Source organism: Chelonia mydas, chromosome 15 (genome assembly GCF_015237465.2).
Source record: "Chelonia mydas isolate rCheMyd1 chromosome 15, rCheMyd1.pri.v2, whole genome shotgun sequence".
Lineage (NCBI taxonomy): Eukaryota > Metazoa > Chordata > Testudines > Cheloniidae > Chelonia > Chelonia mydas.
The window spans coordinates 6,131,465-6,157,946 of NC_057856.1; the positions used below are offsets into that span (position 1 = coordinate 6,131,465).

Below are 26,482 nucleotides of genomic sequence, written 5' to 3' on the forward strand. Positions count from 1 at the left end.
TAACCTGGCGGGTATAGGTGAATGAGGAAAGTTTAGTTAGGTACAGTCTCCCTCAGGAAGCTTGGGTTCTCATCTCACCACTGACCTAGCTGTCACCTAGTGGGGTAGGGAGTTGCTGGAGGACCTGGGTTCTTTTTCCCATTTTATTAATATCTCTATACTTTTGTCTTCTCAGCAAACATCAATGCTGTTTCTGGGACGGAGATCAAGGACCAAAAGTGACTTAAGTATGAAAATGTACGAGGAGGAGATACAGGTAGGAAAACATCGAGTTGCAAACGTCCTCATAAGTTTCTGATTAGTAATGGACATTTTCCATTGGTTAGAATGTTTAATCATTCTTTAAATGTTGGGAGTCTGCCACCCAGAAGAACCAGACAGCCGGATGCTCTGCAGAATATATAGTATTTAAAGGGCATCTCACAATATTCATAACTTCTTACATTTATGTAGCCCCTTAAAGGCCAAAGTGCTTCACAAACTGGTGCATGCCACTGAAATGAAGTGCTCTCCAGGGTGAAACCCAGCACATATTTACCAGTGCCATCAACACCACCTGGCAGTTCAGGGCAGGAGGTGAAAAATAAGGATTAGAAACACCTAAACTGTGTCTACACTACGCAGCTTACAGCGCCACAGCTGCTGGTGCAGATGCTCTAAACTGATGGGAGAGAGTTCTCTCATCGACTTAATTACTCCATTATGCAATTACTTAATTACCGCAAGTGGCAGGAGAAGCTCTCCCGCCAAAACAGCACTGTCTACACCGACGCTTAGGTCGGTATAATTTATGTCACTCGAGGGTGGCTTATTCACACCTCTGAGTGACACAAATTATACCAACGTAGGCTGTAGTGTAAACATAGACCTAGATTAACTGATTAAGCAGTTCCTGCTAATATTCTTCAACCATAGGAGGTCTCTGCTGCAAAGGACAGTTGTTTTCATGCTTCTATCTTTACCAATTTCTTTCTTGTCAGTTATTAGTCTTATTTACTCCATTAAATAGCACCGTGATAGGGTACCCTTGTCCATCTCAGATGGACAGACCATGGTCTTCGTGGTTATGGAGGCTGAACTCCCCTCTTTACCCTGAGGTGCTCCTACCATGCTAATCCTAAGCATATTGGTGAAGAAACCCCCGCAGTCAGTCTGTTGAGCTGTGGGCATAGACTATTGTACCACTTGAGCAAGTGGGGGTGGCATCATCCTTCCTTCTCTTGAGCCTGCCCTCCCCCGCCCAACCACTCCTGGGTCAGTCGAAGGGGGCTCACTAATGAGCAGTGCAAACTGTAGGTGCACTTCCCCCATTTTATTTCCTTGGAGGCTTAGTGTGAAATCACCAGGGCTGACTGGAAAACAAGCATTCCATTTGATGAAAAATTAACAGTTTGAAATGGGTAACAAATGTTGATCTAAACAAAGACCTTTCAGAAACGAGAGAGCAAGAGACTGACCAAGCACTCCAAGCTAGCTAATAGCAGAGTGATTAGGGCATCTCCATGTTCAAGGTCCTGCCCTGCCTGATTTGAGCAGGGACTTGAACCTGGATCTCTCATGTCCCAGGTGAGTGCCCAAACCACCGGGCAACTAGCTGTTCCGAGGGTGTTTGGGCACTCACTCTCCCCAGTGGAAGTTTAGGTGAAACCAAAACATTTCCACAAAATTTTGGTTTTAACAAAAGCCTTTTGTTGAAAAGCTGCTGACTCGCTCTAAACATGAGGACACTTTTCAAACACTGGTAAGCTCATTAATACATAGACCAAAGGAACTGATCAGGTCACTGGAACATCCCATGCTGAGAGGAGTGCACCAGAAAAATCCCTCTCTGGAGGGAAGGGACCTTTAACCCCACAGGAATTTGTCATGACCAATTTGATGATGATGGATACCAAAGGAGTTAATCTCTGCATCTTTTTGGTGTCCCTTCTGTTGCTAGCAGTGGGGGTGACCTGTGGCTCCCACAATGAGTGTAACCCTGGAGCTGTTCTTTAATGTTGGTCAGAATCTGCTGAGACTCTTCTAGTTTATAGCGAGTGAAATGACCAGTCTGTCCTTAGCAAATGAATCTTAAATGCCTGCAAAGGAGGCATGTCACTGAAAGATTAAACATCCTCACCAGGATTTCCCAGTGCATCCTGCTGTAGCAAACTGCATATGAAGTGATGGGGTGATAGTTAATGCTTTGGACCCAGGAGCTGAGAGCTCAGTGCTTCCATCCTGCAAATGTTACAGCAGTGCTCTAGTTAACCCTTTCCTGACAGCAGCTCCAGTTGTATCCAAACTTCACAGTGGAGGAAAAACAGATGTTTATAGAAGCCTGAAAAGAGACAACTAACTAAGCCCTCCCCATTTACTACTGCCAAAGCATCTGAGATGTATCACATCCCTGGGTTCTCTTGTGTTTCACAGGGAAGGGGGAGAGGGTGGCTGTTCAGGACAACGAGAGGGGCATGGGGGAGAGTAGAATAGTATGGTGAAGAGACTTCTCTCATTGGGTATGTTCTTCCCTCTGTTCAGGAGTGGTATGAAGAGCATTCCAGAAAAGAAGAGTATCAGTGGCAAGAAGATGTCTTCCCATCCGGCAACCCCGTGCCATCCTCGGGCCTCAGGCAGCGCTCACAGACAGTTATCTAGGCCAAGCTAATGCAAACCATCTTTCTATGCAATAACCCCATAGTATTATTTTATATTGTATATAGATATATTCAGTATATCAGTCAAATTTAGAGTTTAAACATCTCTTCCCCTGGAACACATCATGAGTTGCTTTGAATAAATGAAAAGCAAAGACCCAGAGGACTCAAAATAGGACTGCTGGAACCAAAAAATAAATATATAACTCTTCAGCAAGACCCTATTGCTGCAACTGTAACTAATGAGCATCTAGTACAGAACACTCAGTTGTTCTTCCTGGCCTATGCTTCCCCGACACGGGCCTACAACTAGTCTTACCAGTCGGAAACCAATAGTGAGGGATATTTAATCCTTTGGAAGAAGGAAATAATTCTGAACCCACCTGCTAATATTGAAGTCCGGTACTTAAAATATATTTTCTTTAACCCATTAATTCTTAAGTAAAAGGATCAGGGGGCAAGTTTGTATTTCCCTCCCCATCTAGTATCCAGCAAGATGGGCTTGGATGAGAAGTTACCACTTTAATCTAAACCCATTCTGCCTCTTCCTAACTACCTAGGCTTATTGGCGGTTCTAGAGACACTCCCAAGAGCGGTTTCATTCCTGAATAGCTCATTCAACCTCTTAAATCTGTTCTTTGGAGGAAGGCTGTTGGACTGAGCTCCAGTAATTCTTTGGATCCTTACTAAAAGTTATGAGACTTAACAGAGTTCAGGAGCAATGCCCTTGCTGAAGCGATCAGAGTCCAGTACTGATGTCTGTGCTACGCAGTGTCTGTGCTATGCAGGTTGGGAGCCATTTGACAAATCCCAAAACTCCGGCGATCTGATAGTAGGTGAGATGCAAATTCCACAGGACGGTGATTCTGAGCCTTTGCCATTCCACCCTCCAGTTTATAAGCAGAAGATCTTTGCCTGGTATGAGAATGAGACGGGCTTCTGCAGCACAAGGTTGGTGACTGAGCTTCATGTGGGGCTGGATTGAGAAGTGCTGGGGAGGCATGTGCGCATATGCATGCACACCTCTGTGCAATCACCAACTGGGTAATGTTGCCTTTGCTTTCCCAGTCAGGTTGACGTGACCTAAGGTGACCAGATGTCCCTATTTTATAGGGATAGTCCCGATTTTTGGGTCTTTTTTTTATATAGGCTCCTATTACCACCCACACCCTGTCCCGATTTTTCACATTTGCTGTTTGGTCACCCTAACATGACCACAAGGGAACTTTTCTCCTTGTTTGCCTTCTCTCTGGCAAAAAGTTTGCCAGCTCTGGGAACCACTAATTTAGGAATCAGGGCCAGTTTGGGAAGTTTTTCTAATGGCAGAATTGGACTTAGAGATGTGGAAAACAACTCTTCCATCCGCCTGCCCTTCTGTATCATACATAGAGGCAGCCTCTGTTCTCTGCTCTGTCACTAACCTGTTCCGTGACCATGGGCAAGGTCACTTAATCTCTCAGTGCTTCTGTTTCCACACAATGGGAGGAACGAAGCTCGCTTGCGTAAAGCACGCCAAGGTCTGTGGATGGAAACTGCTAAGTATTATAAAAGCATGTAGTCATGGCACATGTGCATTGGCAGATCAAAGGAGAGGTTGCCATGGCATCTTACCTTTGAAATTTGCTGTCACCAGTGGGTGGGCCCCTCTAAATGAAGGTGAGAGCTTTTGGGAATCCTATTGGCAATCTGCACTCCAAAACTATTGCATAGGAGACTGCCTCCCTCCTAAAGCAGACGGCATTAATCCTAAGGTAATACCCCCTTGTCCTTGGAGTTATAGACCCACTGTGAAGGACCATATTGCACTAGAGAAGGGAAGGGAAAGAGTTTCTACGGCTGGCTGCACTGTTCATTTAGGAGCTGCTTTGTCATTCCCATTATGGCCTGTGGTGAGATTTTTCAAAAGCATCTTAGTCTTAAAAGCCCAGTTCCCGATGATTTAAGTCTCACATGCTTTTGACAGCCTCCCCCTTGATGGGAGTGGTTCAGAGAGGTCTGACTAAGTGAAGGAGATGGTAGTCACCATGCCTGCATCCACTGTATGCTACTTGTCCTCACTGCTGCATTATGGAATTCATCGGATACTCAGATGAAACTCTCTGCTTCCTTTTTGTGTGCAATGGGCTCCATAGTTATGACGTGACACCTGAGCCCTGCCGAGCTTCCCTCTTGAGAAATGGCGGCCATTTTCCAAATTGTGTATATCCCACCCACTCCCTAATGAGCAGCACTGGAAAGAGCACATCTGTTGTTGCTTCTACGCATGGAATCCTAGCTCTGGTGTTTCACTCTACACTAATCTCTAGATGCTGCAAAAGCACAACTTCTATTAGTTGCTGGCAGGATGGAAAGCCCCAGGATTGTAAGGGTTTAAAACAAATGCAGCTGTTAGGGAAGTAAAAAAAGATGATTTTCAAAGCCATCATTCAGGCCTTTTTGCACTTCTGGGGGCAGGGGGACTGTATAAAGGGGGCATGAGCCTGCAGAACATGGAGTGGAGTTTTCAAGAGGGCCCTCATGTGATGAAGGGTGCACAGGATTGCTGAAAGAGTAAAAGTCCTACTCTGCCTTCTGTGGTTTTATTGCTGAGATTTTGATCTGGCCTGAAATATGCACTGTATTTTTTTTTTTAAACTGAGGTGGTTTGTAGAGGTTACTTTTTCCAAATGACTTAACGGTCACAAGGAAAAAAAAAAAAAGTTTGAGTATGGGGCATCCCCTTCCAATTGTCCTCCCCATCCCTGTGTTAGACATTGACTTACCGTAACTACAAAGACAATCATTTTGTAGGGATAAGGGAGGAAATGCTGCAGGGTTTTGTATGCTGGTGGTTTGTTTATAAGTAACTTTATGGACATGTCTGTACAACAGCATGTAGATTTTCTGGCACATTAATAAAAACATCCTCTGCTACATAGACAGCTGCCTCAGCTGCTCCTTCCTGTGTCTGTTTCAATAACCAGTTGGTTTGTGGGTGAGCTGTTGCCAAACTGAGAGGATCCCTGTCCTCCTTAGATTGCAGTCACTAGGCCCCACTCTAAAAGCTGCCATAAACTTCTGCAGCGATACATTTGAAATGCGAAGTGACCCTAGGATTTTGTAAACTGGCTGCTCCCTTCCTCCAGCCCATGAGAGTTGTCCCTTGTGGTCTAGAGTGAAATTTTCAGAAGTGCCTAGATTCCATTTTTCTATGTGACTTAGGAGCCCAGGTCTCACTGACTTTCAGTGTGATTTAAGATCCTAAGTGCCTGTCACTTTTGAAAATGGGCTTTTTCAAATATCACTTTTAGATGGTTTTTACATCTTTTGCAGATTTGGCCCCTGAGAACAATCCCTTAGAATGGAACAGTTCACTTTTCTGGGCATTTGAAGCTGCCACAACTCCAACCCTTAAGCAGGATACTTTTATTCATGTTCCCCACTATTTCCTCTCCCCCTCGTGCTGTCTCCACTCCTTGGGCTGCCTGTGTGTTGATGGATAAGTTTATTTCACCAGGCTTCTTGCCATCCCTGTTGCACAAGACCCAGTGACTAACCCTTGTGGTCACTCAGTCCAAGCACAGTGCTGACACAGGATTAAAGAAAGCCATGACAATGCAATTTCCTAGGAAACCAGGAGGATTGTTTTCTTCTTTAATGGCAAACTAATCCACACGAGTGACTGCTGTTCAGGGGCCCTTCACTACTGAAGGGAGACTATTGCTACTTCCCATCAGCACTAGAGCAAGTTAAATGTACTCACAGCACAGCTGGGTATGGTACAAGCTTCTGACACAGCGCTGCTTCATTTGCCTTCCCTGTGTATGTCATTCCTGCTGCAGCCCCTGTAGTGATGTATTTCCCCACTGCTCCATGGACGGACAGATGAACTATAATAGCTCCTGTGAGCCCCAGTCATGGACCACGATCCCACTACGCTAGGCGCTGCACAAAGAGTCACTAGGCAGAGATCACTGAACATTTTATTTTGTAACCCTTCCATAAAGCATCTGAGCCTAACCTAGGTTTCCAGAGGCTAAAAGGGTACATCTCAAAGCCGCTGGAGCACTGAGAAGTCTTTCAAAGCTGCACTGAAACAGTCATTTCACGGAGTCGCTTTATTGTGCCATGAACAATGATCACTTGTCCTGGGGGGGGGGCTAAAAAACCTGCCCATAACCCCCCTTTCTGTGCAGCTGCAAAATGCCCCTTAAGGCAGCAGGGATTTAAACTGATCCCCATTTAAAATGCAATGCAAAGCCTTTCTTTGAAACCAATCTTTCTTTAATTAACAACCCCCCCATCCCCCATTCTAAATCTAAATAATCCCTTTCCTTAAAAAAATCAATTGGAAGTTAATACTGGCAATGGAGTCCCAGGAACGATGTCCTGGCAGCCCTGGGTTGAGCTCTCATTTGGCTGGGTAGCCCCTGGGCTAGAGGCTGTATAAACCAAGCAGCAATATAGCCTCAACTCCTGCCGCACCAGTTTCCTGGGGTGGCAGGGTCACGGGAACTTTAGCATACAGGATCCAAAGCACGCGCCCTCCAGGTGGGAAGTTCCAATTGTCCTAATGCCTTCAGCATAGAAAAATGGCCATGTTTCCAGAGGTGTGCTCACCAGGAAGGGAGCTGTCTTCCTCACCTACCAGTGGCATGTCCTTCAGTGATTCACTGGGAATAGAACTGGCCCAGCCAGCGAATGTGGAAAGTCTCAAGCCAGTTGCTTGCCTGCATCTGGCTGTCGCACCATCACCTTTTGCCCCTTCACAATCAGCAGGTTGGTCCAAGCCCTGCAGGCTCGTCAACTCGCTCCCACCATTCTCGCCAGAGGTACTAAGAGACAAGATGGCGTCCGACAGCAATGCAGTCAGAGGGTGGTGAGCCGGATCACCTTGAACTCCGTCAGCAAAGCAACCGTAAGGAAGGCCAGGTAGTAGAGGAGGAGGCAGACACCGTACCCTCGGCCCAGCTGGAAGCACTGAGCTGGCACTAATATGAAGGAAAACACCAGGCTCAGCCCCAGTGCTCCAGCCAGAATCCAGACCAGAAGACCATCCAGCTCCAGCTGAGAAGGGAAAGGCGAGAGTTAATTTTTAATGCCACATGGTTACTTCAGGGGCCAGTACATCAATACAGTGCATCAGCACTCTGGATTTCTATACCACCAGCTAACCTTGTACAGCCAGGAGCCGCCCGCCAGAAATAGGTGCCCTCATGAGACTCCAAGAACAGGGGTTCCCGAAGTAAATCCTAAAAGGGCCAGGATAATCCTTGTCTCCAATGAGGGGCCCGCCGCTCTGACTCTACATGTGGAAATGGTCTCTCCCTCCTCTCTCAGCTGTGTCTGCACCACAGCTCCCCCATAAAGCAATGGGTGTTCACCCCAGTGTACGGCTACACGGGAAAATTCAGCACGACCATTTCCCACCACAGTAGCCGAAGCTGTAGCATGGACACTGGTGGTGTGAAGCCAGTGCATCCGAGCAGGGGAGTAGAAACAAGGCAAGCCCGCTCCCGGCGCACAGGGGAGTACGGAGTCCGAGAGAGCCAGCCCTACCTGTACCACCAGCTGGCCGCTTGTCGTCTGCAGCAGACAGCCCAGTCCCACTCCCACCAGCATGTCTGTGGCTAGGCTCAGGGGAAACCCCGCAGGAAATGGAACTAGACACTAGGGGGCAAAAGTGGGCCCACAAACAGCTGGATTGTCTGGTGAGAAATGGGCCTGACCAGCCTAACCTGGCGAAGGAGGGAAGGAACAGACAGCTGAGCCCTGTCCGCACTGATTCCCTGGAGAAAGGGCTTGTTTCCCCACAGAGTCCTACAGTCCAGGGCCTGCAAATGGCTCAGAGGCCTGGCTACAGGCTGGCTGCACCCCAGCTCTCAGCTGTTACAATGATGGGGGACCCTACAACTGCTCAGTTCATCTCTCAGGTAGGAATAAAAAGGGCACCTCTAGTGCTGGGTCCGGATGGCTCCTCCTGGGGTGCACAAGTTCCTCCCCTGGGCAAATGGGCTCTGCTGAGCCTGGGTTTTCCTTTCCTAGCCAGAATCCCTGATCGCAGAGGGGGCTGCCTCATGGAAGGCTGCCAACAAAAGCAGATGCTGAATGTGTATCTTTCAGCACAGCTAGGGGAAGCAGCGTGTAGACCCATAAACTGGGGAAGCCTAGGGTCTGGGTGCCAGGAACTCCTGGGGTCTAATCCTGCCCCTGGCACTAATTTGCCATGTGGCTTGGGCCAAGTCTGTCTGTCTCTCTCTCTCTCTCCCCTCCCCCGCCCCCTCCGTTTTTCCATCTCTGCAGTATGTCCACTGCTGCCTACTGGCCATGGGTACTGCGAGGGGTTAACAGTCTGTGTGAAAACCGGAAGTTCTAAGTCCAACTTAATCTGTGATTTACGATTGGCTCGGTTTGTGACTATGTTGGGCAGGGATGGCAGGTGGGTCATTGCACTAAAAATCAAAGCTCAGCCCATGCTAACACCAGGCAGAGTTCATGTCAGTTTCCTCGGCACAGTTCTGCCAACATGCCTCAATCGTACATCCCCAAGACTCCTTCCTAACCTAGTCTTCACTGGAAACAAAGCTCGTGCATCCAGCCGCCCTACCCACAATCACACCTCCTGTGAGGGGTCCTGGACCAAGTGCAGTTGCGTGGGACTTCTATACATGTCAGCATGCAGAGCTACAAACTCCTAGGAGATGAGCGTGGGGTCTGCACCAGTCCGTGATCCTGACCCCTGTAGCTACAGAGCTAGGTGGAAAAGAAACAGGGAGTTGTAAACTGTTGTGCAGAGGAAAATCCCTGGGTACAAGTTTAATAACACCTAGCTTTTATCAGCTCTCTAAGCGCTTTGCAAAGGAGGTCAGTATTGTTATCCCTGTTTTACAGATGGGGAAAGACAGGCACAGAGACTTGCCCAAAGTCACCCAGCAGGTCAGTGACAGAGCTGTGGACAGAACCCAGGATTCCTGAGGCCCAGTCCAGAGCTCTATCCACTAGGCCATTCTGCCTGATTTAGCAATTGCCCAAAGGAGCTCAAGCTTGAAAGGATACTGAAGATGATCCCCCCAAAGCAAGCGGAGAAGGCCATGCGGGGGTATCCGTGCCGTGCCATGGTGAGGTCCGAGAAAGTGTCTGCAAGGGAAGAACAACGAACGTTGTCTGCATGTCCCAGTATTGCAGATGGCAACCTCTAAGCTCACGAGACCCAGTGCGAGGAAGGCTCAATCTCTAGAGGTGGGCTTCTCCTGAGGTGTCCCTAAGTGGGATTTGGATGCGGCATGGATGTTTTTGTGGTTAAGGACTGACCCTCCTCAGTTATGCACTTCCCAGCCGTGCTACACAGAGGTGGGTGTGTATCCAAACGTTCATTGGCAAAGTCCTGGGGGAGATGAAGCCCTCACCTCCTGGTTTAGATGCAGGTTGCACCAGCAAACCCTGACTCTCGTGCCTGAATTGACGCAGCCTGCTGGAAATGGAGCCCTAGCACCTCCGTGGAGACAAGCAGAGGACACAGGCTAACAACTATATGATCTGCAGCACTGAAAGCTGCTTCCCTGCCATAACCTCCTGCTGGAAATGCCACCATGTAGTTACCGCCATCAAGAGCAGCGAGATCAATACAATGGCAAAGTCCTGGATCTCCCAATACATGGCAGCCTTCATACCCTGCAGCACGATATGCACTACAGGGAACCAGTCGCATGCTACAGCTGTGGTTAAACAAGATTGAAAGGGCGGGAGTAACCCTAGAGTGGGGAGTGTGGCAATGAAGCCTTCCTACCTTAAACACAAGTGACCCCTCTCCTCCTGAACTGGAGCTAGGCTGTAGGGGGCAGGGCTGAAGGGGACGCCACGTGTGTGCAAATCAGCTGGCGGCTGCTCTTGGTGTAACAGTGGCAATGGAAGCCACAAAAATATTGCCACTGGGAGGCATGAATTCCAGGCTTAACCCACCACATCCTCTTGCTGGAGAATAGGGGGGCGTGCTGCCAAGGTCGCTGCACTGGGGTTTGGACACAGCTGACTACAAGTCGGACCCAGATTAAAGTTCCTGCTGCTTGGCCTGCTCCTGGCTCAGAGCCAGCAAATCCTGGCCAGGACCAGCCAGCCTGCGCTGGGAAATCCCCCTCTCTGCTGCGCATGTGGATCCACTCACCGCCAATGCTGTTCCCCCAGGCCAGCAGCGTCAGGCCCAGCACAGTGTTGCTCAGCTGGAAGACCACGCCTAAGGTCCGCAGGACATTGACCACCTCTGTGGCGACTGCGTTAATCCACAGGGCACTGACCAAGAAACCCAGGAAGGCGAATACCTGCCAGGAGAGAGAGAGCAGGGCCACAGTGTGAGATCAGTGCCTCCAGGGTGTGTAGAAGAGCCTCCGGGGCAGCTCTGTAATGCCCTCCTCACCCCAGCGCTGGGGAATAGCCTGGCTCCCTCCCTCCCTCTCAATGGGCAGTTTACCAGCTAGCACTGACTTGCAGTCAGGCTGGGGTCCAGTCCCAGCCTGGCTTTCTCCACAGGCAGCCAGAACACGAGCCCAGCCCCAGGCACGCGGCCTGTGGCTCTTCCCAGACGTGGGCTGGGTGGAGAGGGGCAGATGGGCATGGGTCGGGTCCTTGTCGACACAGAGCTGAAGGGCAGACGGGGGCCGGTGTCCCTGCAGCCACAGAGCTAAAGGGTAGGGAGGAGTCCCCCCCAGCCACAGAGCTGACGGTCAGGGAGGGGCGGATGGAGGCCGTGATGCCAGGGGTACTTACACAGTGATACTTGGGTGGTTCCTCATTCTTTGTAGTGCAGAAGACAATAGCAGCCAGGAAAGCACCAATCAGGAGTCCCAGGCCCCAGACTGGGAAGACCCCCTGGATTTTATACAGCCCATCTGCACAGGAGTGGGGAGAGAGAAAGCCACGGTGAGGATCAGCATGTCCCAGTGCTGGGAAAGCCAACTGCCCCTCAGAGACCATGGCGGGACCCACCGAGAACCCATGGAAGAAAGCGGGGTCTCAGTCCTCCGCTCAGCTCAAGGACAGGCTGCCCAGGGGTTCCACGCCTCTGGACTTGTGGCTGGTCAGAATCCTTCGTACAAGTTAAATTAGCCTAAGAGCTTATTCTGGTCCCCCAGGGGCAATTCTGCTGGCAAGGACTGCCAGAGCACAGTGCGCTTCACTCACCCTACCTGTTCCCCCCAACACCTCCTGCATGGGTGGGGGTGGTCAGAGCAGCTGCAGCAAAGCCAAATATACCAGCTGTACAGCAGGTGAGAATTTCCCCCAGCACTGAAATGCAGCCACCTCTGGCTGGGTTGGTGTGGTGGGAGGAATGGTGCTGATAGAAACAGTACACAACTATACCGGATTGGGGACATCATGGGTTAAAACCTCTCATCTTGATCTTTTTTTCTTTTTTCCCCTGCCCCGGCAAACAGCTTCTGCTCTCCTAGCAGCCCCTGGCACAATGCTCAGTTCCTCTAGCTCAGAGCCGAAAAAGACCAAGCGGCACCCGGCAGAAGCTGAGACTCGAGAGGTTCTGTAACTGATCTAACCCATCTTCCTCCTGCCCACCCCATCCCCATGAGAGGGAAGCGAGCCCAGCCTAGACTTCCTGAGCAATCATTCCAGCGGCCTTGGCCCCAGACACGTGGTACAGCTGCTGAGCTTTCTCCCTTTGATTTCAGCTGCAAAGCCAGGCGAGCTGCACCGCCTACAGCCGTGGAATGCCCACCCATGGGACCAGGGCTCTGCCATGGGGGTGCTGCTGGGAGCACGCTAGGTTCTTACAGGCTCCAGATTTCAATGTGAGGATGCAGACCAAAGGGCTGGTGATCAAGTGCAGGCAGTTGAGAGGTCTCTTCCAGTTGTGGTCCTCCTGATCGGGATCCACCACAGGCACCGTGAGCAGCATCACGAACTCCACTGGCATCTGGGAAGAGACCGCCCCCAAGGAGGCAGCTTACATGGGGTTGAACTTTCAGGTGGGCTTTAGAGAGCAGCCTTCTCCACATGGACCCCAGCCTCACAGAACTCCCGCTCTCCAAAGCCAGAGGTTTGTGGGGTGAGCTCTCATGTGGCCCCAGCAGATCCCCACAGAAACAGTGGCCAACATTTTCAAAGGCAGATCCCTGCCAGCCTAGTGCTGGCCTGTTCTTGGGGTGGAGGGGGGGCCTCCCTTTTTGAAAACAGGCCATTTTACAGAGGTGCCCAACCATGGATTTCGGCTGCCTCCCTTTAAGTACCTAAGTTTCACTGTTTTGAGCCGCGACTTCTGCACTTGGCCTTCCCCTGCCTGGAGAGTTCTCTCAGCTAAGAGTAGTTTGAAGAGCTCAGTGCAGCCCAGGCGGACCTGGCCAGGCTCCTGTCGAGTGACGTAGATACTTTGCCAGCGAATGGGGAGTGAGGCCCTAGAAAGCGACTGGTGAAGTGATGGGAGCCAGGAGCCTTTCGCTTCTATCCCCAGTTCACATCCAGGCCAGCTCCGAGAGATTTGTCTACTGGACCAGCAATCCCATGTTCATGTCCAGCAGATACAGGGTACGCTGCTCTGGGGATGCATCATAGCAGGCTCAGAACAGCTCAGCCAGATCGCTCGAGCATCCAACCTTCACAAGCTGCACTCTGAGAGGTTGGTCCCCTCACTGTGCTGAAGGGAGACCTAGGATGATTCTCTGCCCACGTTGGGAGTGGGCTGGCAGAACGAGAGAGGGGACCTGTTGTGTCCGCAGCAGGGACGTTCTGCTTCCCTGGGTGTCCCATGTCTACTGCACCCCAAGCCCAGCCTCCTGCCCCACACGCTAGTGGAGTAATGAGGGGCTACAACCAAGGCACCTTGAAAACCTTGAGGAATCTCCAGTAGCAGGATTTCCTCCTCCACTTCCTGCGATCCAGAGGGTTCACGGACTTGGTCAGGATCTGTAGCGTCCCCTCCTCGGAGGGGAGCAGGGGTCGGTATTCCTCCTCTGCAAGAGAGGCGCAAAGGCTGAGCTCGGTTGGGTTTCTTTAGCTTCAGAGACTACAGGGACCCTCTGCACTATGCTGGAGCTGCTCCCTATATCATACCCGGGTCTGTGACTGCACCAGCTCCCCTGGGAGTCTCTTCTTCTGCCCAAAGTTTGCCAATGGGAGCTGTGCGTGCTCAGCCCCTTTGAGGACACAGGTGTAGGTGCCCATTCTTCAGCCCAGCTCTAGCCTGGGACCGCTCTGGCCTGACACACAAGGACAATCCATTCTCCCTGTTCACCAAGCCGCAGGCTTCCCACTGATTGATCACAAGCATGGCCGGCCGGGGAGCCACTGAAGTCACGGAGATGCTCACGACCCACTTGGCCTTCTCATAACGATGGAGGTGAACAATGCTGAGCATGTCCCCGCTGGCCCCTGCAGCCCCAGCTAGCCAGGAAAAGACCTACCGTACTCCCCACTGTGAATGCTGGAGGAGGGGGACTCCTCATCTTCCGGGTTGGACACACGCTCTGGAGGAGACGAGAGAATAGGGAGGTGGGTATGTTTGAAGGAGCTCGAGAGCGTGAGTGGTTTGTGGGGACCCAAGAGGCCTGATGAGTCCCCTGCATGGCAGCTCCCTTACCTGGCTGTCCAGAGCCAGCAGGGGACAACCCTTCCCCACGCTGTCTCCTGTGAATCCAGGTGCAGATCACAACTGTTAGAACGTAGAAGATGTACAGCCCGAGGTAGCCTGGCCAGAGGGTGAGAGAGGGGGGGAAATAGCTTCACTTTCAGCCTCCCCTGCCCATGCAGCCCCCCTCAGCCATGAGATCTCACCCTCCACCAGCTGCCCCCTTGCACTCATCAAAAGCGCTCCCACTGGTGGTGGTGATGGCCACAGGCTCTCTGCCCGCCAGATCTGCCTGCTGCAGGCCGGTGACTTACTCAGTGCCCCCGCCAGGGTGATCCTCCGGAAATATACCATTGTGAAGGTCAGGAACACGGCTACCATGTAGAAGACAGCATCCCTGAGGAACGGCCTGGAGGCCACCGTGAAGGGCTTGAGCAGGGCGATCCCGCCGGCCACCACTGTGGTCACAAACACGCCTGCGCCTGTGAACACAAACAGGGCCAAGTCAGCACCACTGGACAGCTGGCAGGAGACCCTCTCCCACCCGGCTCCCTGGCACTAAACCGCTGGCCACCTCCTGCTGCACTGGCAAGTTTGCATGTGGGCAGCTGGAGAATGGAACACACCTGGCATCAAGCCCAGGATGGAGGGACTGGGTTGCAAAGCCACCACGGAGTTCCTGCTGCCTCGGGGGACCAGACCTGTCCGAGTGAAGAGCTGACAAGCACTCTGACCCTACAGCACCTCCTGCTGGCCACGCCCTGCATCAGCACCAACAATGACCTCAGGAGACCACCCCGCTTAGTAGAGAGTGGGGCTGGCGGGACAAAAGTAGGGACACCATGCCCAACGCATAAGGATAGTCTATGCTGAGATGCTCGGGGCGAGGGAGAGTTGGTTAGCAAGGCACCATGCAGCAGGCTGGTGCTATGAAATCATCGGGCCTGGAACGGACCCAGGGAAAATACCCCAGGAAGGAAGCTAAGCCATGGGCAGTGGAGGGTGGAGATGTGCATGGAGAGGGACTGGGGGTCCTTGGGGAGGGGGAGGTGCTGTTCCATACCAAAGAGGGCGCCGATAGCCAGCCCGGCAGTCCGGGGGTCAGAGAAAGCCACCACCGCACTGAAGACATCAGGTGCGCCATTCCCAAAGGCCAGGAAGGTGACACCATGGAGACAAGAACGTCAAGGAATCATAGAAGATTAGGGTTGGAAGAGACCTCAGGAGGTTACCTAGTCCAACCCCCTGTTCAAAGCAAGACCAACACCAACCAAATCATCCCAGCCAGGGCTTTGTCAAGCTGGGTCTTAAAAACCTCTAAGGATGGAGATTCCACCACCTCCCTAGGTGACCCATTCCAGTGCTTCACCACACTTTTAGTGGAAGTGTTTTCTAATATCCAACCTAGACCTCCCGCACTCAACTTGAGACCATTACTCCTTGTTCTGTCATCTGCCACCACTAACAGCTGAGCTCCATCCTCTTTGGAACCTCCCTTCAGGTAGCTGAAAGCTGCCATCAAATCCCCCTCACTTTTCTGCAGATTAAATAACGCCAGGAAGGGCTGTCACTTCACTGTCTCCAATCTCTTCCCCTCCCTCGCTCCCACCATGTGCAGATAAGCAGGCCCCAGGCACGCAGGGAGTTGCGTTGAGGACAGCTCTGCTGCCTGCTCCAGCAATCTGGGCCCTTCCCGAGGAATGCCCATGGGGGAAGCACAGCGGGGAGGCAGTCTGGTCTAGCATGCAGCACACTGGACTGGGAACTAGGAGCTCCAGGTTGCACGCTCCATGCTGTCACTGGCCGACTGGGTGACACTGGGCAAGTGACTTCTGTGCCTCAGTTACCCCTTCTGTAAACTGGGGATAATGCTGCAGCCCTCCTTTGGGAAACGTGTCTCTGGATGGAAGCTGCAACAGAAGTGCAGGGGACTGGAGCGTGACACTGCCACAGCGATCAGAGCTGCACAGCCCCTGGCCTGGCTCTACATGAGAGTCTGGAAAGTGCTGCCCTAGCTCTGCTTCCATGGGAGTCCCGGGCAAAACTCAACCCTGGCTTCAAAGGGAGCAGAGCTAGAGTCAGACCAGCACTGAGGCCTTTTGCAAATCCCCTGCCCCCTTACGATCTCTTGGCCGTAGATCTCTGAACTCTTTGCACAGGATGGTGAACAGCAGCAAAGACTTCATTGCACCTGGACTCCTAGAGGCCACCCACTCTTACATACCAGCTCCTGGCTTACAGGTTAGTCCTTGGGCTAGTAGCTGGCTAGCCCAGGTAATGAAGGTTAATGTTCTCATGGGCTCCCCCCAAACAATCATTTCCATGGCTTGGAAAATTTATCAAACAGCTTTTGGCTTTGGCCAGGTGGCCCCTTCCAGCACAGCCCTGGCACGAATGCCCCCCTCACCCATAACATAGCAGAGCCAGGGCTGGTCTCCCACTACCTCCCTCTCTGTCCATTCCCAGCACGTTTCACTTCCTCAGGCGCTTCCCCCACATTCGTGCGGTTGCTCTGTGGTTGAAGCTGGCCCTCACTGGTTTCCCTCCCCCCAGCCCGCAGAAAGATCAATTCTCCTAGCCTTTGTGCCCCTGGGAGAGGGGTGAGCGGAAGGATACTGCTACGTTGTGGGCCAGTCTCAGATTGGTGGAGATCGCAGATAAGTTGGGGCAAAAGCTGGAAAGAGAAGGCAAACGCAGGTACAATAGAATGATTCACAAGTCCTGGAGCCACCGTGGGGACAATCCAGTCTGTTCAGCAACGAGTGAAGGCCAAGGCTTGTCACAGGCAGGCGCTGGTTACCCTGGCTCCAGCCAGTGAGGGGTAAACAAGGTGCTGGAGAAAGCTCCTGCGCCCCAGTGCATAGACTCCCCCGCTGCTACTCCAGTACCAGCCTCCCTCCACCCCCAGCTCTGTTGATGCCCCTCAGTCCTAACCTGCAGCCCCCTGGCATTGCCGCCTTGCAGCTTAAGTACACATCAACAGGCCCGAGGGTCCTCAACAGAGCCCATCAACCTCATTTGGGCTGTGACTTAGTTTAAGGGCCCACATCTCCGTAGGTGACTGCTGACAGAGCAGGAGTCAGACACTGCCAGCAGAGCACGGATCTGAAATCCCTCTCTCAGGCAGACAGAGGTGCACCAAAGGGGGCCATGCCTGGGGAATGAGGGTTTGCGGCAGCTCTTGCCACTACCGCGTCCAGGATAGGGGTTGCAGGGAGTGTAACCACACTGCTGGCCGCTAGAACGGGTCAGTTTCTAGCCCTGCTTGGGCCTTAATGTTGGCTAGACAGAGAAGTGAAGCTCTCCGGACTGCGCGAGGCGGGGGGAGTTCTCTGCCCGCAGCACCCCGCTCCCTCTTAGGGGAGGAACCGGGCCGAGCAGCTACTCACAACTTCTCAGCTGTCACTCCGAGGATGAGAAACAGATACAGCAGCCAGAGCCCCTGCAATAAGCCAACGGCGAATTAGCAAAGGGCAGGACAGGGGCAAAGATGGAACCCAGGGACTTCTGAGTAATCCCCCCAAAACAGCAGCGGGAGAAAAGGTGGGCAGGGAGAAGCTGCTAATGTTCGACACTTAGCTGGACCCAGCCTCTCCTTGTAACTCTGCCTGCTCACCCCTGGGCGTCCATAGGACGAGGGGGCAGGTCCCCCCATGGTGTGTAATGCCCTGCCTGTCTGTAACACTCGCCACCTCCTTGCCAGTTGGTGAGTCACTTCCTCCCTCCAGGTCTCCCTTCACAACTTTCCCTCAATCCCTCCCTGCAGGGCCTCCCCCTCTCTATCCCCCCGTCCCCCCAGCGCGAAGATCCTTACGTATAAGGTCACCACCAGCGGCAGCAGCGCCGAGGGGAAGACGCAGAAGATCCCGTCCAGGTAGTTGAGGAAGCCGCTGTCCATTTGGCAGTCCGGGTTGGTCTGGATGAAGTGGCACCACTCGGAGCTGTTACGGGTCCGCACTTCCCAGCACTGACAACAGAGAAGGAGTCATGAGTCAATCGCCAGCCACATGCTCTGGAAAGCCAGCGTGCAGCTGAGGCCTACCCTCAAAAGCAGGCTGGCCGGCTGCCTGGGCACTCTGAGCTGGCAGGCAAATGGCTGCAGGATGGTGTTTGTTGCATTATGCTCATTAAGAGGCAGCATAGCCTAGTGGGTATGGTAGTGGCTTGTGGGCTCAGGAGACCTGGGTTCTATTCCTGGCTCTGACTCTAACCTGCTGGGTGACTTTGAGCAAGTCACTTCCTCTTTCTGGGCCTCAGTTTCCCCACCTGTAAAATGGGGATAATGATAGTGGCTTCTCTTGTCAAGTGCTTTGATTTCTAGGGCAGTGGGGAGTGAACCTGGGACCTCTGAATCTTAACCCATGAGCCTCTGCTGCTGGTATGACGTATTATTTGTATTATCGTAGTGCCTAGGAGCTGTCCCAGTCATGGATCAGGACTCCCTTGAGCTAGGCGCTGTACACACACAGAAAGGAAAGACAATCCCCGTAGGGGGACAGAACACCACCCTGAATGGGTGTTGGTCATACATATGCCAGAGAAAGGAACAAGGTCTGTAACTAGGCAACGGGAGCAACTGAGCTGCACTCAGGTTCCCCGACATCGTGGTATTTCTAGGGCAGACTGGTTCTGATGAGACTTTTTCACCCTCCGAGCCCCCGTCTGGGTAGACGAATTTCTTAAATTCTTCCTGCACTGGCCTCATAGGGTCATTACACACACCCACTCTCTCTCTCTCTCTCTCTCTCTCTCTCTCTCTCTCTCTCTCTCTCTCTCTCTCTCTCTCTCTCTCTGAAGGACTGTTGTGCCAGCCAGAACACACTGAGTGTCTCTGGGGCAGCCCTTTGGGAAACACCAGGTAGGGGCAGGGCATGTTCCCCGCTCTTCGCACATCAGTGGAGAATGTGAACACGGGGAATGCTGGGGTATTTTTGCCTATCCTGGAGCATGCAATGCCCCTTTGGAATACGATGAGCGACTGAGGGGAAGCCAGAACTTTGACATTGTGACATGAGTGCAGCCTGCCTGGCTCCTGGTGTTTTAACCACCCTGCCACCTAGAGACCTGCTGGGTTAGAAAGTCCTCAATGTAGACAGGATAATCCAGGCAGAGCTGTGTTTAGAGCCTGCATCCAGCCAGAAACTCCTGCACAAAGATAAAGGTGACTGGGGCATTAACTTCCCAGCCTCCTTATTCACCATTTAAATACAATTCCAGCATCCTTAATCATCTGATCCCATCTCAGAAACACCCAGCTGATGTGCGGGGTTAGGCAGGCCCAGCACTGCCTGGCCTGACTGCATTCCCACACGTGCGGGGAGCAGCCAGTCACAGATCGGTTTGATTCATTCATAAGTTACAGGGTTGCTGCAGTCCTGAGGAGTAAGGGCAGAAACCAAGCCACCTGGTTCAGTCAAAACGGGGCAGAAGGCCTAAAAGTGAGTCACCACGGCGACTGGATCTGCACTGGCAGTCTGCTATTACAGGATAATACTTCGCTCTTACCTAGCTCCTCCCATCAGTAGATCCCAAAGGTTAGTATCTTTATTCCCACTTTACAGATGGGGAAACAGACAGCTGGCCTCCACTATAAAATTAGATCGACCCAGCTCCCTCGCTTGGGGGAAGAAGGGGTTCACATCCTTGAGTGCTGTAGTTACAGTGGCCTAACCCTTGGTGTAAGCAGCGTTCAGATGGCAGAAGAATTCTTTCATTGACCTAGCTACCGCCTCCAGTGGAGGTGGATTAACTACAGCGACCGGAGCACCCCTCCCTTCTAGGCAGGGAATGTCTACACAGAAGTGCTGCAGCTGTAGCATTTCAAATGTACATAAGCCCTGAGACACAGAGGGGAACTGACTTGCCCAAGGTCACCCAGCAGGTCAGAGCCAAGAACAGAACCCAGGTCTCCCGCATCACAGCCCTCTATCCACTTTGCCACCCTGCAGCAAGGTCAGCCCCACTGGGCTTTGAACCCCTGGTTTTATCGTTTCAAACCTTACATTTGGCCCTGTAAGCCATCCTCTGTGGCTTTATAGAGCTGCATGAATCTTGGTGTCTTTGGTATGAAAATGTCATGGCAGGGGGAAGTAGGGAAGACTAAAGAAAGTACACGCCCGGTCCACTCTGCCTCATGCCCATCACCACAAAGGAAGAACTGCACTGATTTGTTTTCAGCTGCTGAGTTAAGCTGCTCTGGGGAGGGAAGGCTGCCTACAGTCAGTAAGTCCTGAGCTAGTGCTAGATGCTAATGAACTGAATCAAACTGGATAGCCCAAGGTAACTGTCAGAAGAGATCAAGCTCCTAGGAATTCCCATAAGTCTGTGGATGCTGCTGGCATCCTTTCCAAGTCTTTCCTCATCAGAGAGGCCAGGATGAATGCACAGCTCTCTCCCTCTCTGCTCCTCAAGGAATCCCTGTTGAGGTTACAGGGACAAACCATCCCGATGTGTCAAAAGAATAGTAAATATGGCAGGCGACCAGCTTGGCTTAACGGTGAAATCCTAGCGGATCTTAAACATAAAAAAGAAGCTTACAGGAAGTGGAAGGTTGGACATATGACCAGGGAAGAGTATAAAAATATTGCTCGGGCATGTAGGAATGAAATCAGGAGGGCCAAATCGCACCTGGAGCTGCAGCTAGCAAGAGATGTCAAGAATAACAAGAAGGGTTTCTTCAGGTATGTTGGCAACAAGAAGAAAGCGAAGGAAAGTGTGGGCCCCTTACTGAATGAGGGAGGCAACCTAGTGACAGAGGATGTGGAAAAAGCTAATGTACTCAATGCTTTTTTTGCCTCTGTCTTCACGAACAAGGTCAGCTCCCAGACTGCTGCACTGGGCATCACAGCATGGGGAGTAGATGGCCAGCCCTCTGTGGAGAAAGAGGTGGTTTGGGACTATTTAGAAAAGCTGGACATGCAAAAGTCCATGGGGCCGGACGCGTTGCATCCGAGAGTACTAAAGGAATTGGCGGCTGTGATTGCAGAGCCATTGGCCATTATCTTTGAAAACTCGTGGCGAACGGGGGAAGTCCCGGATGACTGGAAAAAGGCTAATGTAGTGCCAATCTTTAAAAAAGGGAAGAAGGAGGATCCTGGGAACTACAGGCCAGTCAGCCTCACCTCAGTCCCCGGAAAAATCATGGAGCAGGTCCTCAAGGAATCAATCTTGAAGCACTTACATGAGAGGAAAGTGATCACGAACAGTCAGCATGGATTCACCAAGGGAAGGTCATGCCTGACTAATCTAATCGCCTTCTATGATGAGATTACTGGTTCTGTGGATGAAGGGAAAGCAGTGGATGTATTGTTTCTTGACTTTAGCAAAGCTTTTGACACGGTCTCCCACAGTATTCTTGTCAGCAAGTTAAAGAAGTATGGGCTGGATGAATGCACTATAAGGTGGGTAGAAAGTTGGCTAGATTGTCGGGCTCAACGGGTAGTGATCAATGGCTCCATGTCTAGTTGGCAGCCGGTGTCAAGTGGAGTGCCCCAAGGGTCGGTCCTGGGGCTGGTTTTGTTCAACATCTTCATAAATGATCTGGAGGATGGTGTGGATTGCACTCTCAGCAAATTTGCGGATGATACTAAACTAGGAGGAGTGGTAGATACGCTGGAGGGCAGGGATAGGATACAGAGGGACCTAGACAAATTGGAGGATTGGGCCAAAAGAAATCTGATGAGGTTCAACAAGGATAAGTGCAGGGTCCTGCACTTGGGACGGAAGAACCCAATGCACAGCTACAGACTAGGGACCGAATGGCTAGGCAGCAGTTCAGCGGAAAAGGACCTAGGGGTGACAGTGGACGAGAAGCTGGATATGAGTCAGCAGTGTGCCCTTGTTGCCAAGAAGGCCAATGGCATTTTGGGATGTATAAGTAGGGGCATAGCAAGCAGATCGAGGGATGTGATCGTCCCCCTCTATTCGACATTGGTGAGGCCTCATCTGGAGTACTGTGTCCAGTTTTGGGCCCCACACTACAAGAAGGATGTGGATAAATTGGAGAGAGTCCAGCGAAGGGCAACAAAAATGATTAGGGGTCTGGAACACATGACTTATGAGGAGAGGCTGAGGGAACTGGGATTGTTTAGTCTGCAGAAGAGAAGAATGAGGGGGGATTTGATAGCTGCTTTCAACTACCTGAGAGGTGGTTCCAGAGAGGATGGTTCTAGACTATTCTCAGTGGTAGAAGAGGACAGGACAAGGAGTAATGGTCTCAAGTTGCAGTAGAGGAGGTTTAGGTTGGATATTAGGAAAAACTTTTTCACTAGGAGGGTGGTGAAACACTGGAATGCATTACCTAGGGAGGTGGTGGAATCTCCTTCCTTAGAAGTTTTTAAGGTCAGGCTTGACAAAGCCCTGGCTGGGATGATTTAATTGGGGAATGGTCCTGCTTTGAGCAGGGGGTTGGACTAGATGACCTCCTGAGGTCCCTTCCAACCCTGAGATTCTATGATTCTATGACAGTTTCTGCTGGGGATCTTCAAAAACCATCAGGAGCCATCAGCCATAAGGCGATGGATGGGTTTCTAGCCATGTGCTCAGCCAGCAAGACCAAGAGTTTGTCGAATGCCATCCTGCAACAGCACCGCTTTAAAAGGGGCAGTGGTCTTGCACATCCGGAGAGCTACACTCGGCTCTGTGCTTTCCAGTGGCGTAAAGCGTTTGTCTCGGGCCTGGCTCTGTCTTGAGATAAGAAACTTTAATCCCGTCAGTTTGATTACTATCTTCCTTCCATGTTAACACCCTAGGGATTACAGCAGTGGGTGTTCTAGGAACCTCCAGATATCGAAACTAATGCTCCATACCCTCCAAAAGCAGCATGTAACCCCAGCCTTTACAATTGCTTTTACTAATGCTACCCTGGATCTCCCCGAGCCGGATTGTCTTGAAAATTGCCAAGTGTGCATGTGGATTTTACCACATTTGGAAAAATCCTGTGCTTGACAGAACGCTGGTGGTAACTTTAGCTACCCCCACCCCCAATAACAGAGGAACAGCGTTCACTTCCACTCACCAGCAGTTTCAGAGCAACTTCCTGACAAAAAGCACATGGAAAGACTGTGGCAAAAGGCCTTGGCTTGCCAAACAAGCATTAAAAAAACAAAACAAAACAGGATCAGCAACTTTCTGCAACTGCTAGCCTTGGACCAGTGGGGAGGGCGGGGAACGTCCAGCCAAGGGAGGGGCTGGATATACAGCCCCTAGAGCCCTAGACTACCTGCCCCAGCACTGGCCAGCCTGAGGAATTCATAACGCTGTAATTCATGGAGATGTATTCCTATGACCAGGTCAATGATGGCTAATGCCAAAGCATTAATGTGCTGTTGGGAAGCAATTGCATTGCTCCCCAGCAGCCTGTCTCAATCATTTCCTCTCCTTAATGGCATAATATTACACCACACTCTAACAAATCGGTAAATGGAACCTCTGCTTGGCTGGCTGCTCCCTGGGTCTGACATCAATATGGTGAATCAGCAGGGAGTGCCTAAAAACACTGTGACTGAATCAAGCAGGACAGGTAAATATGTTAATGAGCTTTGACCAGAGCCAGCTTTCCTTCCCTCCAGGCCTCTCTACAGGGCGACTGTGTGCAGGGGCAGGTCACTCACCCTTCCCTTGTATCCTATCACTCATTTATTTACAAGCATGAACATTATTAATACAGATGTGATACATGCAGTGCCCAGTCAGTATCCTGCCGGCTCACTTGCCCATGACAACTTCTGGATAGGTGCAGGCACAAATGTCTTTCCTCAGTTTGTCTTGGAACTACAAATGCTGCCCTTGCTTCCAGATAATCTCTCCTGCAATCCAAGTGCAGCACGGCTGATGCACCAGGATAATAATACCAGCTCTTAGCTAGTGCTTTCCATCCGTATATCTCAGAGCACTTTACAAACAGGTCAGGTTTTAGAGACCCAGTGAAGACCTGTAACAGTCCCACCCCTATGTTTTGCTGGGGCAATTCCGTCCTCTGGAGGAGACACATTAGGTACCACAGGGAGGGATGTATTATACATGCACTAGAGGTTATTCTCAGCTGATCCCAATGTGGCTCTGCTGATTTACACCAGCTTAGAATCTGGCCCCAGATCTTTAACATCCTGAGGAAATTTTCTAACACTTTTCTAGTGCTCTGTCAATGTGAACTATCCCTGTACCCAAACATCTCAGATACTTACATCTACAGGCCTGCCCTGGTGCTGGGCATCCCAGATGCCATCAGACTCCCTCTGGATTTCCAATAGGGGGGGCATTCGGCTCCCAACACCCCATGATCGTGGTGATCCAGCGTCAGCTCCTGAAGTACCAGCACCGCAGCTCAGCATCCAAAGCACACCCCGAATGCAGAAAGCCCTCCCACTCGCAGGCCACAGGGCCATCCCGATGCAGCGTCTGGGTTCACTGCACCTCGTTCTCACCCTAAAGCCAGACCCTTGGGTTAGGACACCTCAGCTTCTCTTCCTGGATCACTTGCCGCCAACATCTGTTTCCTTGGGTGTCTCGGTTTGTTTGGTAAATTTTGCAAGCTGGGACGTTTCAGCCGTTGATGGAAATAGAGAAGTAACACAGGGGCTAATGAATGTTTTTTACGGCTGCAATGCCTGGGATTCTTTTATGCACCGCCTTCCTTGCGGAAAGAAAAAAGGCAAAGAAACTAACGTAGGCAGAGCTCCTTAACTCCACTTTCAGCATCCATGCAAGAGCCAAAGATGAATAAATACAAATACAGGGAAGTTTTTTGTTTTTTTTTTAAATACTACAGCGGAAGTAAAACAGGCAGAATGTCCTCACCATCAAACCAACACTGTCCTTCCCACAGCATGCCAGGAAAGGCGGCTGGCTCCTGTCTGAACAGCACCACGATCCTTTTGCAGGAACACAGAGCGGGCTGGGGTGGCGGAGTCACAGCCTGGCTTCCCTGCCCTGTTCCTTGTCATTTGAAGTTGGCAGCGACTGGGGCTTCGGCACCTTGCAGCACAGGGGAGTGCTGTCGGGCTGGGTGTTTATATACAGGCTGCAGAACGCCTCAGGGAGGCGAAGGGTTAAAAGGAAAAATCTGGTCCTTCCAGCTTGAAAGGTGTCATCAAAGCCTATGGGATTTTCTTCCTTTCCAGGGCTTGCCAAATCCCACCCTCAGCACGCCTGGGGGTAAACAAGGCTGGGGGGGAGGGGGGCGGCGGCGGTTGTTTCAACCATCCGTGACCCAAGTCGCCCCCACTTCAGGATAAAACTTGGATATTGCAAAAGCTGAACCGGGCCACCCCTGAGCTCACTGGCTTTGGAGCCTGAGCCGCGGCCACGGGGGAGGGCACCCGGCCCGGGGAAGCTCGGGCACGTTTAAGCCAGGCCATAAACTTTGCAAATACGAACCCCCGGGACAGGAGCGAGCCTCCCTCCTTGCAATGGACTTCGCTTCCCCCCGCAGAGGCGGCTCCCAGGGGCGCGCGTTCAATCCCTGCACGCTGGCTTCCTGCGAGGGGCCGGTGTTTGGCCTGCGGCGGCTGAGCTGGGCTAATATGTGTCCAGGCGGCTCATTCCCCGCGAGCAGACAGGCAGCCACCCCCTCCGCCTCTTTCCTCCCCAGACCCTGCCAGGGCCAGCCTCTCTTAAAGAGACAGGCTCCTTTTTTCCCTTGAACAGACTGAGATTTTCCTCTCGCTTGGTGTCTCCCCCCCCCCCCCCACCCAGATCTCCACAAGGACTTTGAACAGATATATTTGGGGGGAGTCATGCATCTGGAGTTTAATAACGTTCCTCTTTACGCCTCCCCCATTCCTCTTCTAACAATCACCTTAGCCACCTCAGCCTGCTTCACAAAGGTGGGTCAATATCAACATCCTCCTTCTCATGAGGAAACTGAGGCACAGAGAGGGGCACTGGTGACAGCAGGTAGGCAGCCAGTGACACAGCTGGGGATGGCATTTGAGCAGATTGGAGATGCACAGGGAACGGTTTTCCCATCCAGTCACATTTTTGAGATTTTGGAAATTTTTCCCATCCCAACATGGGACGAAATATCTAAATGTTGAAAATTTTCATAGACTGAAAATCCCCCCCAAAAAAGTTGGTTCAGGTCAATCCAAATGTTTTGTTTGGATTTCAACCATTTTTTTTTAAATACTATAATTAGTTTACATTTTGAATCAGAATGTTGTTTCAAACTGGAAAACTGAAAATTTTCATGTAGAAAATGTTGAAACGGGACATTCCAATGATTTTGAAGCTTTTTATTTTTCAGACATTCTTCAAGTTGAGAAATTTGTCAGGACTGACCATTGCCCACGAAAGGTTT

At 51.4% G+C, this 26,482-nt stretch overlaps 2 protein-coding genes across 6 annotated transcripts in view; one reads left to right on the forward strand and one right to left on the reverse strand.

The window, feature by feature from the left end:
- The window catches only part of TPCN1 (two pore segment channel 1), a 68,787-nt gene extending 63,232 nt beyond the window's left edge, over positions 1-5,555 (forward strand). For both annotated transcript variants that reach the window (XM_043529294.1, XM_007071895.4), the window contains 2 exons: positions 176-256; positions 2,521-5,555. In XM_043529294.1, coding sequence (XP_043385229.1) covers positions 176-256; positions 2,521-2,637 — 198 coding nt within the window. In that variant the 3' untranslated portion in view covers positions 2,638-5,555. The remainder of the gene's footprint in view (positions 1-175; positions 257-2,520) is intronic.
- A 1,025-nt stretch (positions 5,556-6,580) lies between these two features.
- Positions 6,581-25,767, reverse strand: SLC8B1 (solute carrier family 8 member B1). 4 transcript variants are annotated; one of them, XM_037878798.2, is made up of 15 exons: positions 24,369-25,767; positions 17,999-18,151; positions 17,574-17,626; positions 16,801-16,858; positions 15,248-15,353; positions 14,499-14,666; positions 14,197-14,304; positions 14,021-14,083; positions 13,440-13,570; positions 12,396-12,537; positions 11,376-11,497; positions 10,777-10,930; positions 9,672-9,752; positions 8,175-8,239; positions 6,581-7,682 (listed from the first exon to the last, which is right to left on the reverse strand). In XM_037878798.2, exons 1-15 carry the CDS (start codon positions 24,567-24,569, stop codon positions 7,485-7,487), a joined length of 1,803 nt encoding a protein of 600 aa, XP_037734726.1. In that variant the 5' UTR covers positions 24,570-25,767; the 3' UTR covers positions 6,581-7,484. The 4 variants fall into 4 exon arrangements, 3 of the variants coding, with proteins under 3 accessions (XP_037734726.1, XP_037734724.1, XP_037734725.1); XM_037878796.2 differs by having other exon boundaries at positions 7,539-8,239; XR_005222383.2 differs by lacking the exon at positions 8,175-8,239 and having other exon boundaries at positions 7,546-7,682; positions 9,235-9,752.
- Between the last annotated feature and the right edge of the window lie 715 nt (positions 25,768-26,482).

Excerpts from the sequence above, each read along its gene's own strand:
- SLC8B1 (XM_037878796.2), bottom strand. The coding sequence starts at position 24,569 with ATGGCCCTGTGGCCTGCGAGTGGGAGGGCTTTCTGCATTCGGGGTGTG. Across the intron at positions 14,084-14,196 it reads TGCTGGCTCTGGACAGCCAG|AGCGTGTGTCCAACCCGGAA; the intron begins GTAAGGGAGCTG and ends CGTCTCCTCCAG. Across the intron at positions 8,240-9,671 it reads CTTTGGGGGGATCATCTTCA|ACATGCTGGTGGGAGTGGGA; the intron begins GTATCCTTTCAA and ends GCCTAGCCACAG.